The following is a 16,985-nucleotide window of genomic DNA, read 5'->3' as shown; positions in this document are numbered from 1 at the left end:
ATGCCGTCTACCGCTGTGTACTCCGTCAACAGGCGAAGTATGCAAAGACATGACTACTCACACAGATGCCACTGGCTGGGCAGCCCGACTCTTCCTACTCACGGCATTGTGCATCTTCAAACTCCCTTCATTCTCGTCTTCATTTCCTCTGCTAGACCAGCTATTTCGTTACTTGCTAGCTATAAAACTCGACTAGATGAGTTCCGTAGCACAAACTCTAAAAGACGTGAGAGATATGTAAGAGCAAACCCCAGTTAGAGGATGAATTGTGATAAGCCAAAACCGCCGACATAGGGCGGTCCGATCTCCGCACAGTACGTCTACAAGGTGTGATGCGCCGTCCCTTCCCTCCCTGCCTTGAGAATGGAAGGTTGCAACCTTGGATTGTGCATAAAGATGCTGCGGCAGATAACAGAGTCTCTCCTACTTTGTGGGAATACACGCTTTCAGATAGACGACCCGTGATGCAGCTCCCACAGAGGCTGGTGCTTTGCCAGCCAGAGAGGACGTGCTCTTCGTGGTGAGTTTGACGATCAGGAGAGGGTGGCTGGGAGGCTGCCGCTCATGGCGCCCATCTCCACCCCGCGGCCGCAAGCTTGGGTATAGACTCCATGGCGGAAAGCTTGTCACGCTAGCCCAGGCTTGAATGAGAATGTCTTGTGCAGACTGCAGGAGCGTGTGAAGACTTTGATCATCTGTGCTATAGTCCAGCTATGGTGAACGGCAGATGTTGGAGACTTGCGAGAATTAATATGTAGACCGTAATGGTGGTTCAGAACTGCTGTTGTTAATATTTGAAGACAGCACATAGCATCGCCGATCCGATGCATCATTATCCCAGGGTATGTTGTTCAATGATTCCATACTCCGCAGCTTCAGACCCATTGGAATCATCCCTCGTATATCCCAGAGTCGTTGCTCTCGTATATATCAACTACAACACGCCTGATCTCTGATGTGGAGGACTGGCTGCCGGGCTCCGTTCTGTCTCGATCTTTGTTCTCAGCATCTTGACATAGATGCTTTGACTGTTCGGACTCGCATTCAGAACATCGAAAAGGTAACGTAGCTCCTGGCTCTCAGACCAATTTGCGTTGGCAATAGTCAAGGCATCCATCAGCGTATATGCAACTTCAAAGAGCTTCTCGAATATCCCGAGGCCGTGAACGAGGATTGCACTGTGGCTAATATCCGCAATCATGGCATGCAGGCTCTTTGCGATGGTGATAGGATAGGTGGAGGAAAATATGGGATCAGGCGCACTGTAGCTGATTAGACCCTGACGCATAGAGGCCTGCCAAAAGATTAGACGCAACCATTGATGTGTGATAAGCACGTCTGCTTTTTGTATGTCCGTCATGTGGAAGTTCTCAAAGGACATCTCGTTTAGTGAGTGTTGAATCGCCGCTATGTTCTCATAAGGTTCGAACCCGGAAGACTCAGAGTCGAGTGATGTTGAGCTCCAGAGACGGACGAATTTCTCGTCCAGCACAGAGAATAAATTGACTAGAGCAGCAAAGCCAGCGAGGATGACTCCATCCTGGTCGTCGAAGTATTCCGTGGAGAGCGGGGGCAAGCGGCACATTTGGGCTGGTTTGTTGCGGAGAATGGCCAAGCCTCGTTCCGTAATAAACAAGAGCGCAAAAGTGCGCCGAGAGCAGATTGCTTGGACCTGGTCCATGCCAACATAGGTAGATTCAAGATGGAGACCCTGCTCAATAGACATAGAGATGGCCTCTCGCAGGTAGAAATGATGAGCCCGGGGTCTCTTGAGCTCAAAAAGCGCAACAGAGATATGGTAGCTAGCTTGTATCGACAAGAGGGTGGCTGTTTCGGCCCAGTCATACTGCCGACGTAAAAAGAGGCATAGTTCCACGAACTGCTTCCCTAGTTGCATCTTCTTGTCCAAGGAGAGGTCAGATTGCGGGGCTGCATGAAGAACTGTATTGGCACAGATCGACAGGATGAGAATCTTCTCTTCATTAGATAGTTCGTCATGTCGATTAAGTCGGAGAAGCAATGAACCTTCGTGGATCGTCGGACGTATCGGATAGAGATGTCGGAAGTATTGGCGAATGCATTGTGTCATCAAATATGCCGACAACTCGAACTCGGCAGCGAGGGCTTGTATCTGTGCCTGATACGGATTCTGGAAATCCCCAGAATCACTCCGATACAGGTATTTAGGTCCATATAGCGGGTTTGGCGAGCTGGCCGTGGTTGGAGATGGAGAAACGCCGCCGCTGGGAATACCGGTCAATAATGCGTCCAACGATGTGGGTTTGGTGAGTGGAGTGGAGGTCCTTGAAGGCGTCTGGATGATGGACCTAGCAGGGGGGTCCTGTGGAATTGAAGAATGCGGCTCTTGGAATATTTCATGCGCGAGATCACTTATTGACATGTATCCATTCGGCGACAAAGGCGCTTGGAACTGCAAAAGCTCGGAAGGCTGCATCTGCCACGAGGCGCGAAATTGGATCCCTGCTTGTGCAAATGCTGTATGCGAGGTAGGATCCAAACCGGTGCCATTTTGAATCACAGGAACAGAGCGTGGGACGTTCAAAGGATCTATCGTCGGTCCATATGTCTCGCCGAAGGGGGAAGTGGTTGGAGAGGTCAGTGGCGATTCCAATGGGACGTCGTTGGTCCCTGTCCGGGTCAAGGCAGGCATCTGCAGCTGCAAGGGAGATAGGTCGAATGGAGGTAGGGTCTGATCTTGCGGTGACGATGCCTGGCTCTCATCTCGCAGCTTTGCAATCACGGAGCCTGAACCCTTCTTTGGGCCCCTCTTCTTTCGCACAATGTCTCTTGTGCACCACAGCCCAGCCGCGACACATCGGTCGCAAGGCTCTTCTTTGCTGCACCTCACCTTGCGTTTCCTGCATGCATCGCATGGCAGCAGTGACTGGAGTGGTTCGGCTGCTGTTTGGGCTTCAGTGCCGGTCTCAGGCTGAGCTTCCCAACCGTCAGCCATTCATGAGATATCCGCGAGACCCGTCCTGACTCTCAAAAGACGAAAGCCGGGGAGCCAGGCCTGGAGATGTATGCTCAGGTCATGCGGCGTCGCCCAGACCGGCTCAGTGGTTCGAGAGACACGGGCCCAAAGCCATTAGCGACAGAGCATTCTGCGAAGGATCGGAGGGCAGGAAGTGTCTAGTCACCGCGACGGCATGAGGAGGCTTCAGGGTGCCGGAAGGGAAGAGCAGAGGATGACATCGTCCAGACAGGAACAAGCCATGTGCGTCGTGTGATGAGCTGAACGCGATGCTCCAGAATAGGCGTGCCAATACTAGGCTCAAGCCCCTCGAGCCCCTCGAGCCCCTCGTTCTGAGTGAAATGTTATTCGTTCTGCGTGGGGTTGCAGTCCCAACCGCGGGGCGCAGCCAGACGATGGGAGGCTGTTTGGCTGGAAAAGCTGGGGAAGGACTTCCTCCTAGGGCTTGGCCCGGCCTTGACCAAAAACAGCCTGGGGCCTTCCTTAGGTCTGGTTAGGCGAGCCCGACTTCTCCGTAATCACCAACCCGTTGGTTCCTGCATTTGATTTAGTGATCGGCCGTTCGACGAGGCAGTTAGAACGTCTGTCTTCTTGGAACAGGCTTCACTCAGCACATCTGGCCAGCTCCCCCTCTCCTCTCTCTATCGGCACTCCGAGCAATCGCGATGGCCTCTGCCGTGGTGATGGCCGCAAGCCCACCATTCAAGCTCGATGCCGGCACTGCTTTCTCTCTCGCCATTGCCTTTTCCCTGATGCCGTCGGCGCAGGTATTAGCAGCTTACGCTCTCCCCAAGTCCACGCCTAGGAAGCTGTACTTTCTCTTCTTGTGGCATGCATACGACTTTCTGACCCACTTTATCATCGAGGGCAGCTACCTTTACCACTGCTTCTTCTCCTACCAGCAGTTACCTGCCAGAACACCAGACATCTCGCACCCGGCGGCCTGGGGCGGGGAGCCACAAGCCTACTTGTACAATCGACCTGACCGACGCTACGGTGCCCTATACTCGCAAGCGCCAATGGCGAGGTTGTGGCAAGAATATGCAAAAGCCGATCGACGATGGGGTGGAGCAGACCTGACGGTCATCTCGCTGGAAATACTTACTGTCGGCTTGGCTGGACCTGCCGCGGTGTACATATGCTATCTGATAACAAAGGTCACCAATTCGGCAGACGAGGCTCTCAAAGGTCGATATCTACCGGCACTCTGGTTCACTGTCATTGCGCTGGCAACCGGAGAGTTGTATGGAGGGTTCATGACTTTTGCACCAGAATGGCTTAGCGGCAACACTGCACTTGCAGGAGATGATCCAGTCTACCTCTGGTTATACCTGGTGTTCTTCAATACGTTGTGGGTCTTCATACCCCTCTGGGTTCTGTACACGGCCTTTGTGGAGATCTCCTCCGCCTTCAAGGTTGCAACGACCATGAATGCCACGAAGAAGAGGACTTGATTTTTTGTGCTTGCAGAAATTGGCAATGGGACGTCCTCTCGCCACTCCCATTTACTCGGCGCGAAGTACTTCAGCCGAGCTTGTTCAGGATGTGAATCGCGCGAGAGCCGCACAGGTGTTATGCCTCGACTTACTGGTGCCGCACCCTTTGTGCTGATATGTGAGAGATAAAGCCTGAGCCCGAGAAACAACCGCATGTCTTATATCTGAACATCAGTCTCACTATCCACCGTGTCCGGCAGGCGGCCTTAACATCACCACAACAGGCGGAACTATCAAATCTTCGTCGGGTACGTCTACCTCAGTCGTAAGAAGAGCCTTCCACCCGTTTCGCTCGTACAGCTTATACCCAGCTGGCCGACAGAAGAGCCATGCGCCAATATTCTCCCGGTCGGCTGTCTCGATTCCCCAGTTGAGCAGTTTCTGCCCGATGCCTTGACGCTGATAAGAAGGGTCTACGATCAGGCGGTGGAGATCTGAGGACATGGATTTCATGGTCAGTTACGTCCGAGCTCAAGAATACGAAAGCGGACCAAGATACAGAGTGGGCCAGCCTGGACTTACACACATGCCTCTTCCCTCGCATAGTGCCGATATATGTGTTCATCAGTTTCCGTGCGAGTTCATCGTGTGGATTGGAGTAGAAGGGCTGTGTCTTTCGGGGGTTTTGGACTTTCGCACCAGCCACTGAACCTAGGTCCGTTGTATCCGCACCAGGTGTACCGTGCTCTTTTGCTTCAGCGCTAGCCACGCATGGTATACCTATATCAAGACTTGTATTCGTCTCTGGAGCTTTGCGTGTCGCGAAAGGATCCATTTTGGGGACTTCGACATAGCCACGCCGCCATTGCGCAAACCCTACGATGATCTCAGCGTCGTCCGCTCCAGACCGCTACGATGTCTGCTCTTTGCTCTGCCCCGACGCAATAACCGATGAAGCCGGCACGACGGCCTTGAGCAAACAATACTTCCCTCGATCGTCGCGCAGTGACTCGGTCAATTTCTGCAGTGTCTCTTCGTATACGTTCTGCGAACTGTACCGAGCCTTGAACTCATGGAATGGGTCCGGTTTCACGGCTCTGTCAGCCAAACGTGCGCAGAAGGGCAGGTCGGCCTCGGATGTGATCGGCTTGACTGCGACCTCGGAGCCGGGTAACAATGAGAGAGGCTCCATCTTCGGTCAACTCGGTAGCAGCGCCTGTCGACCTCGATAAGTTCTGTCTGAAGAAGCCGGTGGCTTTCTGGACGTCCACGTGGTTGCGGATTCAGCTTTGAACTATCCACCTCCTACCTGCTTGTGACGCTGCTCAGCGCCCGTTTCCAATCACCTGATCCTTCGTCTCAAGATAATTTGCGCAATGTCGACGCCTGTGTTAGAACATGAGTACCTACAATCCAACAGCGGGCGTGCCGTGGTTATGAGTCAGCGTCCAGAAAGCGAGGCGACGGAGAGCCAATGAAATGTTGAGAAACCGTCTCACTTCGAAATGAGATGGTAGAGGTGGTAGCGGTGGTGAATCTATGATAGCATATATCCAACTGGACCTACTCGAGTCGCTGAGAGTATAAGGCGGTTGTAGGGGACACGTCAGAGGTACAGCATCACATTCTCCGCCAATATGTTGTGTTCGATCAAGGAACCTGCTCACCTCTCACTTCCTTTGTATGTTTGACCAAGAGCCCAAACAGCCCGTGGGGCTATATGTATGCGTCCTCCTCTAGCTGGTCTGGATGAGGACAAGTCTTTCGTGCATACCTTTATGCATACATCCATTCACTGCATTCTACGGAGTACTTGTGGACTTAACACTTACGTCCCCGACGTGGCTTCTGAGCTATTACGCAGCCTTGCTCGGCCGGCAACAAGGAACATGTGCGCTATTTACAGCTCCAGTAGAGCAGAGTGGGACTTGAAGTTCTCGCTACTTCAGTCCCCGTTGAATCATTTCATATCCTCGCTTACTGTGTACACAGTAGGCGACACGTCAAACGCCATTGGTGGCAACAGACATGGTCAAGAACGAAATTCGGCATCGCAATCCCGGTCGCAATGCATCCTTTGCGGCTCGGAATCCACCAGAAGGGCGCTGCAGCTCGTATGGGATACGAGATCAGCAACGGCACAGTCACACGTGTGGACGATCCGGCGAGCGTTCGAAGGCTGCATCTCGAACCTAGTGTTGGACTAGGTGAATGCCCCTATGTGAAGACTGCCTTGATAGCTACGTAGTGGAAAATTTTTGCAGTATGGAGTCTAGAATCTTGGTCCTTCATTCACAGTACATCTTGTAGTCACATAATCTGAGTGACAGGGTCACTGCCTCGAGCGTAACTGCCTCGAGCGTTACCGCCTCGAGCACAGTGCCTCCCGCAGGATAAATATCTCTGTCCCCGTTCGTAGGCAATCAGACTTACCAATTGCTTGTTTCTATCATTTACCATAATGCAGTAAGTCTACACCTGCAAATCATGCCAGAACTGGAACTGAGATACCTCATATTGCGTTGCGCTGTGTACCTCGCACGCGAAGGAGTACCCAGTTAGCTTGTCTCAACCTGTGTCCAGCTCGAGATGGACCAAATACGCCGTACAACTGGTTTGGTCGCCAACATCAAACGACATCCGGATTGGAGCGCTTCGTCGCCGTTCACACTTGAGGTTGCATTGATCAACATACAGAAACCCCAGTGGATGGCAGTGCGGAGCATCCTTAAATGATCAACAGTCCGTTGCTGTCAGGCCACCATTGATGCCCTTACTGGAGCTGCCATGCCTTGTTAGCCGTGCCGAGCACTTGATGGAAGGTTTCCCAAGGACGCTCTCCACAACTTTTAACAAAGGAATGCGGTCAGTGGCGCTCACAGCGTGCTCGGCTTTTTCTCCTGGCGCCCTTTAGCCCCGGCAATCGCCAGCCTGGCAGCGAGACAGACATTGGGATTGGGCGAAAAGGCATCGATGGCGCCTGCAGGACAAGCTTCAAGTGGCTGACGCTTATTCGAGGCAAAGCCTCGAGCTCGGGACTCTCCATGCCTCGGACACCATGGAACCGTGCAATCTCCAGCTTCTCCTCCCATCTCTCCACAAGCGAAACATGTGACTGTTCGCCTGTCAGTTGGGTACAACCATGAGAAGCAGGGCAATGAACGCGCCATGTAACATTTCTCCGCAGATGGTCACAGGAACACCCTCGACACCATCTCGCTCATTGCCTGCAGCCGCAGGTCCTGGTCCAATCCATTGATATGGACGACGCTATTCCCCGCCTTGTCGGATTACAAGAGGCCCAACTGCCACCTGAGAGCTGTCCATCCTTCTTCTATCCCAGGTGACTCTCGAGACAGCTTCTTTGTGCCGCGACTGGCTTACCGAACCTCGTCGCCAACATGTACCAGATAGGGAACATCTACTTCATCACGGCCATTGCCGTCATTGGTGGTGGCCTGTTCGGTTTCGATATCTCCTCGATGTCTGCCATGTGAGTTGCACAGGAACAGTGTCAAGTGTATGCAAACTGACTAGATTACAGCATCGGCACGCAGCAGTACAAATGGTACTATTCCACCATAAGCAGGACCGGTTCGAAGCGTTGACTGACTGACTTTCAGCTATTTCAACCAAGGCCCGCATGGACCTCCGCAATGCTCTGGTCCCCGATCTGATGTCCAGGGTGGCATCACTGCGTCCATGCCTGGCGGTTCATTCGTCGGTGCTCTAGCATCAGGCTTCGTACGTGGCCGCGATGTTCACCATGACTGCTGATTAACATATCTGTAGTTGTCTGATATCTTTGGTCGCAAGAGAGCGATTCAAATTGGTGCCGTCATCTGGTGTATCGGCTCGATCATCGTGTGCGCTTCCCAGAACATTGGCATGCTTGTGGTTGGTCGTTTCATCAACGGATTCAGTGTCGGTATCTGCTCTGCTCAAGGTACTTGATGTCCAATCACTCCCTGGAGCCCACAATGCTAATCTTTGAGGCAGTCCCCGTCTATGTGTCCGAACTGGCACCTCCCAGCAAACGAGGACGAGTGGTCGGAGCCCAACAGTGGGCAATTACCTGGGGTATCCTGATCATGTTCTACATCAGCTACGGCTGCAGTTTCATCAATGGCGTAGCTGCCTTCCGTGTTCCGTGGGGCTTGCAAATGATTCCTGCCATCATCCTCTTCTTTGCCCTCTTCCTCCTTCCAGAGAGTCCCAGGTAAGCCACAGTCGCAGAAGCCGGGTGGAGTCACCGCTGATCTGGGTACAGATGGTTGGCACGCAAAGATCGCTGGGAAGAGTGCCACGGTGTTTTGGCTCTTGTTCACGCAAAGGGCGACCGCAATGCACCTTTTGTGCTGCTCGAGCTCAACGAGATCAAGGACATGTGCGAGTTCGAGCGCAGAAATGCCGACGTAACATACCTCGAGCTGTTCAAGCCCAAGATGCTCAATCGAACGCATATTGGTGTTTTCACCCAGATCTGGAGCCAGCTTACTGGTATGAACGTAATGATGTATTACATCACTTATGTCTTTGGTAGGCGGATCATCCTGGTCTCTTGGTCGCGTGCTGACCCCCGGCAACAGGCATGGCTGGTCTCTCTGGCAATACGAACCTGGTGGCCTCGTCGATTCAATATGTCATCAACGTCTTCATGACTATCTTCGCCCTCATGTTTATCGATCGTTGGGGACGTCGATGGCCACTGATGATTGGCTCCACCTTCATGGCTATTTGGATGTATGCCAATGCCGGACTGATGGCCTCTTATGGCTCTCCGGCCCCTCCTGGAGGAGTCGACCACGTCGAGGAAGAGTCCTGGCAGATTCACGGTGGCGCGGCCAAGGGTGTCATCGCTTGCACATATTTGTTCGTGGCGTCCTTTGCTCCATCGTGGGGTCCGGTATCGTGGATTTATCCGCCCGAATTGTATCCTCTGCGCGTCAGAGGCAAGGCAGTCGCTCTGACCACATCGGCCAACTGGATCTTCAACTTCGCCCTCTCATACTTCGTCCCTCCAGCATTTGTCAACATCAAGTGGAAGGTGTACATCATTTTTGGTGTGTTCTGCACGGCCATGACCATTCACGTATTCTTCTGCTTCCCTGAAACGGCCGGCAAGACTCTCGAAGAAGTTGAGGAGCTCTTCTTGAGCAATGTCAAGCCGTGGAACACTCGCGTCGAGTATAACAAAATCAAGAGAGAAGAGCATGGCGAGGTCGATGCTGAGAGGAAGCTGAGCTACGCTCTCCACCATGAGCGGCAGGAAAGTGACCATGCTGAGGTTGGTCACACGACTCAAACAGTCGAGAAAAATGAGGCGTCCTGAACAGGACGGCACTTCACTTGCGGAAGCAGAAGGTGTTCGACACTTGATTGCTGGTTTGATAGCGAAGACGTCTTGGACATGAGTTTGATGGCCAAGCAAGGGACAGGTCAGGAGAATGAGTGGCTCATGTCACACCCCCGGCAGCCATGCTAGCTAGATGGAAGATTGACCAGCTCTGGCATTTCTGTGACACTACGCGAAGGTCTCGCTAAGCATGATTTCGGACGGGAGTACTTGGCTAAGAGTGATATCCTCCTTACTCTCAAGGGTTTGGTCTTCAGTTTCAAGCCAGCAGCTGATTGCGACCCTGAACTCCTTTGCAGGTGAACGATCCTGGCAAGGCTTGAGCTGAGGACAACATCAGAGTTTCTGACGTGCATATGGAACCCCGATCAAGCTAGCCAAACGAGCTTCTCCAGATCCTATTGACTTGCGTCCCGAGGTAAAAATAGTAAAAATAGGCGTTGGTTGGGCATGCAGTTCGCCTTGACTCTGCTCAAAGTTGCCTCATCTCAACCTCACTGCGACGATGACTCCACAGTGTCAAGTGTCACTTTCCCTGTTTCCAGCTTGCCATGACTCTTTGGCGCATGTCGATATTTCTGCATAAGTGCTGTTCATGTACTGCCAGCTGAATCCTCAGGCAAAGACGGAAGATTGCGGGGTCGGATTCCAGAAGAATGGCCATTCGAGAACCATTGTGATACCATGATCGCGACTCCCCCATGGCTGCCACGACCGAAACGCCTGCGACGGGTCTCGTCAATCTAGAGAAGGAGCTCGTCTGCTTCATCTGTACCGAGATTCTTTACCAGCCTCGCACATTGCTCGATTGCCTACACACATTCTGTGGCTCCTGCCTGAAAGAATGGTTTTCCCACCAGCACCGAAAGGCTGCGCATACCCGTCCGCCGCCAGCGAACCCATATACCTGTCCGACCTGCCGTGCTTCCGTCAAGGATGTTCAGCGGAATGCGACGATCAACACATTCCTGGAGATGTTTCTCGCCGCAAACCCTGGCAAGGACAGGACTGCGGATGAAAAGGCGGAGATGGCGCAGGTGTACAAGCCTGGCGATGAGATTCTGCCAAAGGAAGAGGGCCATCACAGGAGGGAGAGAAAGAGACGCGAAGAGGAGGCACGCGCCATTGGTAGGGCCCCGACGGAGGGAGCCAGACGAGAGCAGCACTTGGATCCGGCCTCGGCCCATCGCAGACGGCACACTACCGAAAGCAGCAGAAGCCGTGAGAGAAGAGAGGCTCGGAATAGGCAAAGAAATGAGGAGCAGCAGACTTCAGAGTCAGATGGTGCTTCTCGACGCACGCGAACGTCTTCGAGTTCCGCCGACCTCGCCTTGCTGTCTCCCCCACCTAGTTCACCCCGCCATCCTGATGCTGTTGAAGCGCGACAGAGGGGAGCTCGGACAGTTGCCCATCAAGCGAGTCTGATATCCCTGGTCAGTGCTTCGGAGAATGGAACCGGCACTGGGGAAAGTTTGAATGAAGCACAGCTTATGCAAGAGATTCTGGACGCGGGCCTTCTAGATGGCATCAATGTTGACGAATTGACAGAACAAGAGCAAGATGAGCTCAGCGAGATCATCGCCCAGAGGTACAGGGAACTGCAAGCCGAACGCAGCAGAAGAGCAGAGGCTGGTGATGGTAACGGCAGTGCAGGCGCTCCCGCAAGACCTGCAGAGCCGCAGCCTGAGGAAGCCGAGCGTCGTTCTCGCCACTCTTCAAGGGGCAGCAATCGAGATGGTGCGCCTCCAAGTCCAAGGACGAGTCGCGGTATTGTCATTGGCGGTTCCGAAGGAAGGCCTCCAACATCGTTTGTTCAGTCGACAGCTGATCAGTCGTTGTCTCTACCTCAGCCCTCCGGACACCGGCGACGGACATCCAATGAGAGCAGGCGCAGTGATTCGTCTGTCGCCAGGGCAGACCGTGAGTCTGTCCCTCATCCTGCCGTCAGGTCTGCCACAGATCTCTCCAATAGGCCTCAATCGCATAGCAACGCCGCGAACCGCACACAGCAACAATCACACGCACACAGAGCGAATACAGAGCCAAGAACTCCACCAAGAGCTTCTGAGATATGGCAAGCCGCTGGTACCCGACAACCTTTGAGTCCTGCTCACGTCGACTCCCCTGGGCAACAGTCGCCAAGGATAGATTCTTCTCGACCGGTCATGTCCAGCGTAACCACCGGACCAGTACCTACCGTGATACCCACCTCAGACTCGCCAGAACTCACCGCATCAAGTGTTGCCACCGTCTCGAGTAGGTCTGAAGAACCTAACGTTGTGTGCGCGCGATGCTCCAGACAAAGCATCCAATATGAGGTCTACAAGCATTGTGACCCTTGTAAAGTGGATCTCTGTCTCCGTTGCTACAGATCTGGGCGCGGATGCAACCACTGGTTTGGGTTTGGGGATGCGGCCATGCGCAAATTCAATGCATCCCGTCCACCAAGCAGGCACAATCAACCTGTTGAGCTTCCGCATATAATGGTCGGACGACAGTATCTGAGGCCTCCGACACAAAGCAGGAGGCATGCCGCTTCAGATCCCGCATCTCGCCTACGAGAAGGCAATTTCTGTGACCGATGCTGGCGCTTCGCCAACGATTACTTCTGGACTTGCGACGTCTGCAACGAGGGCGAATGGGGATTTTGCAACGACTGTGTGAACACTAACCACTGCTGTACCCATCCTCTGCTGCCTGCCGCCCGTATATCAAACGATCCAAATGAGCTAGGCTTGCAGGTGGGCGGAGCAGCCCTGCGCCCCGGGAACGCCACCTTGAACACCTACAGTAGTGGAAGACGTGACCCGTCTCCGGCACAGAGCGTGGCCTCCAGCTGTACTTCGGTAACTGGACCTTACTCTGGCCTACGAGCTGATTTCCGACCATTGGTCATCACCACGAACTGCGACGTCTGCTCTCGGTCAATCTCGCCGGAGGAGACCCGATTCCACTGTCCAACGCATTCCACACCGTCACCAGACGACCCAAGTCTCAAAGGTGACTACGATATTTGTGGTAGTTGCTACGCTCACAATGTGAGGATAGGGCAGATAAATCGCGAAGATGGGCCCGACGGTTGGCGCCTTTGTTCGGAAGGTCATCGCATGGTCAGCGTTGTGTTCGACCGAGATGTCGAGGGCAATCAAAGAAGAGTGATCGTACGGGACATTGTCGGCGGTGCCAAAATGACGGACGACGACATGGCGGCTTGGAAGCTTACGATGAGCAACATCCACCGAATTGATCCCTCGACGCTGTCAGCTGCTCGGGGTGAGTGGAGCTGGCGAGACGACGAAGCTGGTACTCGGCGCACGACTCGAGCTCGGACGGCCACTCTGCCTCAGTCGGGCGTGAAGTTTCCTCCCGACGGCGGCTCAGGCAAAGTCTGTCAGGCCCGGTGGAGTTATTACCCTGTCGTCGACGATGGCAAAGGCACAGACGAGCTTGCATTTCCCAAGTACGCCGACGTCTGTGAAATTGAGGAGATCAATGATGAGTGGTGGCATGGAGTCTATGCTGGAGATGCTGGACTCTTCCCAGCTATCTTCGTGAGGGATCAAGCCTAGACTCCCTAAAGACACGAACACTATACGACGCGAACGCTACACGACACGGATCTAATTGGGACGAAATTCTCCATTGGCAAATTTGTGCTCGAGATACCCTGGTTCGGTATTATGTTTGGATGTCTTGACGGCAGGACCCGCGATTAAACGATACCGATGGTACCAGAACCAATATAACGGCCCACATCAGATAACCCTCCAGAAACCTTCTTCAGGGTATGCGAAACACTCAAGTAATGGAATACTGGCATGTGCGCTGGCATCTTGAACGCATATTCCTCATGCGGTTAGGAGTTTCGATGTCGAGCTTGGCGGTTCGTCACTAATCCGTCTTCTTTATATACTTTGTTCGTTTGTTTATTTTCCTGGGAGTGCCCGAACATATCTGCCGAGCTACTCTCAGGTGAGAATTTGAGAACTAGCCTCAGCAGAGTGGATGCCAATTATTTCGCCCCAATATTGCGTCGAAGTATTACCCTGGCATCGTTGCACGTTCCCCGAGAGCGAATACTCCCCTTTGAAAGCCCTTTAGCAGAGGGTCGGCCGTTGCTCTGACTGAGAGCAAAACAAGATGCATATCCAGCGGGTGAGCTTCTTCTCGCTCCCTTCTATCGCCGCCCGTTTCTGTCTGCATCGAACCAATCACCAGCTACCCCTGTCTATAGGTTGTCTAGCATGGCTAACTCGGTCGCCCTTTCCGTTGTCGATAGCTCTTCATATACCCCATCAAGTCTCTCCTGCCCGTCGAAGTGGACGAGGCGGAGATGACCCGGACAGGTCTGAAACATGATCGGTCCTTCATCCTGATCAAGGATATTGAGGCACACCCCAGCGAGCATCTCACCATCAAGACGCTGTCGAAGCTGTGCTTGTTCCAACCCTCCATCGACTCCCGCCCAACGTCAGGACCATCTCCAATACTGCGAGTCACGCATACACTCAGTGGCTCGGAGATCGAGTTCCCTTTGACGCCCGTCCCACAGGCTCTGCGAGACGCCAGAGAATTCACCATGGAGATCTTCGGCACAAGGGCAACGGGGCTTGATTTGGGTGACGACATTGCAGCTTGGTTCTCCAAACACCTGGAACAGAAAGCCAGGCTGCTTTATATCGGCGGAGGTGGCGATGACGGCGCTGGGACGAGGGAGATTGTCGCACCGCAGCTGATTCCGCGCAAGCCAAGACAACAGACAGGCATCCTATCATGGCTTAGAGCCACGGAGGGCGACCAAGACGAACTACACACGCACAAGATCCAATTCGCGGACGCGGCACCTCTGTTAATCACGACAGTCTCGTCGGAAGAGGATGCGAAGTCACGCATCCCTATCGACGCAGATGCAGGGGAAGGAGATGAGGCCAGTGACGACGACGTGATCACCCGCTTCCGCTCAAATATCCACATCGATAACGCTGGCCAACACATCAGTGACGACGAGAAGGAAATGCACTCGCAGTCAGCACCCTACGCAGAGGAGCAGTGGAAGACACTTCACATCATGGACATCGCATGCGAGGAGAATCCGACGGTGCCAATCAGACTCGACCTCGTCTTCAGTACCGTCCGATGCCAATCCCTCAATGTGGATTTCCGCACGGGCGGGCTCGTCACGCCGGAGAGACAGCTCTTCAAGCTCCTCGCTAAAGACCGGCGGGTGAATCCTAGTTTCCCTTACCGGCCGTGTTTCGGGCGGTATGCGTTTGCTGAACCGTTTAGTAGGAAGATTAGAGTTGGAGACCGTGTGGAGGTCGTGGAGTGGATTGAAAAGTGAGTGTGCGAGCGAATGAGTGAACGAGAGAGCGAGTGATAGTGTCAAGCTGGGCGGTATTAGCTTGCTGATTGCTGGTATTGTAAAGTGATGGGGGATGTTACAGGGTAGATGGTCTGGAGGGCTGAGGCGACAAGATATGATATGTCCTGTACGGACTCTCACGTCGACTGAGTCAACGGCGTCTCTACAAGATCGTCTTATACCAGCTCTTCCCTTCGTCTAGCGAGGTTATGGACATACTCCAGTATTCAGGAGCGCGCATGCTGTGTACGAGGGACACTGACCGGCGACATGTTAAGCAATTACTGGATAAGATGTACAGGAACGGAGGTGTGGACTTACATGAAGCGAAATGGCGGTTCTGGCAGCATCTTATTTTGATCCATGTGCACGTTTGGTACGTCTTCTTCTTCACACCGATACATATCAGCTTCCTTTTCTCTCTCTCTCGTCTGTTTGGAACAAAAGAACTCACGTCATCAGTTGGTCACAAGGCTGACGAAGCTGACAGTTGGAGTCAACTTCGGTAGGACTGTAACTCCTACCAGAGGGTTTACGAAAGGCTGGGTCGCAGTCGCGGACAACGTTGTCGCATGGACCATGAAGCTCCCTGTCGAGGTGACGGTGTGTTCGATGGTGTGGACGGTGGGAAGATTGAGGACCGTCGTGGTTGTGACCTCTATGGTGGTGAAACTGATCGATCGCTCACCTTGGGTTGTAATCTCCACTGGAATCACAGTGACAGTTTGGACCTCCGTTGTCGCGACTGGTTCCATGGTGGTGGCCGTCGAGGGTCCTGAGTAGGTCACAATGCTCACCGAGATCGAGGTTACCACTGACGTGACTGTCTCGGCGCTGGTTGCAGAGGACCCCACAATAGACGCGACCGTCTCAGTTGTGGTCGACATACCCGGCAAGATCGAAACCACCACGGCAGTCGAAGCTGCTGTAGCTGGAAATACCCATGAGGTCAAGGTCGGAGGTGCAGTCTGAAGCTGTGGCGGTGAGTGGGATCCCAACTGACCTGTAGCAACGAGCACACCGATGGGGACGAAGATGGCAACCAACAAGAGGACAATCCAGAGGAGGACGCCAGCAACCGATCCACAGCAAGCACGGCGATATAGCCTCTCCAGCTTCTCGTTGTGGGTTCGGTAGGGTAGAGCTGAGGTGTTGGTCTCCGGGTCAACCACGTACATGTTATGCATCTTGACGGGTTCTGCGGTGAGCTTACTTGAGGCTCTTGAGGTGTAGTCCGGCAGTGGTGTATCAGACATGGATGAACCTTGGAATTCGGTCGGAGTAGAACTCGAAAATTGTTGTTTGCGCAGCGGGTGCGCAGACAATGATACTTCGAGTTTCGCGTGGTTCGAGCGAAGCATGAGCCGAAACTTGGAAAGAAGTCAACCTTATGGTGGCGGAGATGAGTCCTCAAAGACGGCCCCACCGGCACAAAGGTCAAACAGAGCCTCACAATATCACAAAGGTCAACTTCACAAAGATTCAAAGGAAATAAAAGAAATGGCTGCCTTTAGTTCACTTCCTGGTAAGTGTCAGTTACAGTCCTTTGTACAGTTCCCCCAGCTCCGTGCTAAGGCCACAGCGTCATGATGAGGCAAAGACGGACATGCAGACGACTCCAACACAGGAGCGAACATCACTCGCGCCGGCGATGGTGTAAACACATTAAAGATAGGAAGGTAATAACAGGGCGCGGAGAATGAGAGCACTCGCTTTTCCGCATCGAATGCTCTTTTCAGTCCTCCGTACAGCGGCTGATTACGTGATGGTCCACCGTAGCTTCCAAAAGGGTTAGTGCAGCGATCGGTCCTCAAAGCCAAGCGCCGATTGGGGCTT

The 16,985-nt window shown here is 53.4% G+C and overlaps 7 protein-coding genes across 7 annotated transcripts; 4 read left to right on the top strand and 3 right to left on the bottom strand.

The window, feature by feature from the left end:
- Positions 1-934: 934 nt before the first annotated feature.
- A1O7_01027 (uncharacterized protein) lies at positions 935-2,974 on the bottom strand (the record flags this gene model as incomplete). Its single annotated transcript, XM_007755066.1, has 1 exon — positions 935-2,974. One exon carries the CDS (start codon positions 2,972-2,974, stop codon positions 935-937), a length of 2,040 nt encoding a protein of 679 aa, XP_007753256.1.
- Positions 2,975-3,660: 686 nt separating this feature from the next.
- On the top strand, positions 3,661-4,449 carry A1O7_01026 (uncharacterized protein; the record flags this gene model as incomplete). The annotated part of the gene is made up of 1 exon (XM_007755065.1): positions 3,661-4,449. One exon carries the CDS (start codon positions 3,661-3,663, stop codon positions 4,447-4,449), a length of 789 nt encoding a protein of 262 aa, XP_007753255.1.
- Positions 4,450-4,671: 222 nt separating this feature from the next.
- On the bottom strand, positions 4,672-5,623 carry A1O7_01025 (uncharacterized protein; the record flags this gene model as incomplete). Its single annotated transcript, XM_007755064.1, has 3 exons — positions 4,672-4,925; positions 5,014-5,341; positions 5,381-5,623. 3 exons carry the CDS (start codon positions 5,621-5,623, stop codon positions 4,672-4,674), a joined length of 825 nt encoding a protein of 274 aa, XP_007753254.1.
- Positions 5,624-7,832: 2,209 nt separating this feature from the next.
- On the top strand, positions 7,833-9,763 carry A1O7_01024 (uncharacterized protein; the record flags this gene model as incomplete). Its single annotated transcript, XM_007755063.1, has 7 exons — positions 7,833-7,924; positions 7,976-7,999; positions 8,055-8,175; positions 8,224-8,377; positions 8,431-8,650; positions 8,702-8,970; positions 9,021-9,763. 7 exons carry the CDS (start codon positions 7,833-7,835, stop codon positions 9,761-9,763), a joined length of 1,623 nt encoding a protein of 540 aa, XP_007753253.1.
- Positions 9,764-10,488: 725 nt separating this feature from the next.
- On the top strand, positions 10,489-13,356 carry A1O7_01023 (uncharacterized protein; the record flags this gene model as incomplete). Its single annotated transcript, XM_007755062.1, has 1 exon — positions 10,489-13,356. One exon carries the CDS (start codon positions 10,489-10,491, stop codon positions 13,354-13,356), a length of 2,868 nt encoding a protein of 955 aa, XP_007753252.1.
- Positions 13,357-14,120: 764 nt separating this feature from the next.
- On the top strand, positions 14,121-15,128 carry A1O7_01022 (uncharacterized protein; the record flags this gene model as incomplete). The annotated part of the gene is made up of 1 exon (XM_007755061.1): positions 14,121-15,128. The coding sequence occupies one exon, from the start codon at positions 14,121-14,123 to the stop codon at positions 15,126-15,128; it is 1,008 nt and encodes a 335-aa protein (XP_007753251.1).
- Positions 15,129-15,607: 479 nt separating this feature from the next.
- On the bottom strand, positions 15,608-16,336 carry A1O7_01021 (uncharacterized protein; the record flags this gene model as incomplete). The annotated part of the gene is made up of 1 exon (XM_007755060.1): positions 15,608-16,336. The coding sequence occupies one exon, from the start codon at positions 16,334-16,336 to the stop codon at positions 15,608-15,610; it is 729 nt and encodes a 242-aa protein (XP_007753250.1).
- Positions 16,337-16,985: the final 649 nt, after the last annotated feature.

This window comes from Cladophialophora yegresii (genome assembly GCF_000585515.1).
Source record: "Cladophialophora yegresii CBS 114405 chromosome Unknown aczIN-supercont1.1, whole genome shotgun sequence".
NCBI classification, from domain to species: Eukaryota; Fungi; Ascomycota; class Eurotiomycetes; order Chaetothyriales; family Herpotrichiellaceae; genus Cladophialophora; species Cladophialophora yegresii.
Note: the sequence above shows the minus strand (reverse complement) of the source record. Positions and strands in the feature narration are given on the sequence as shown.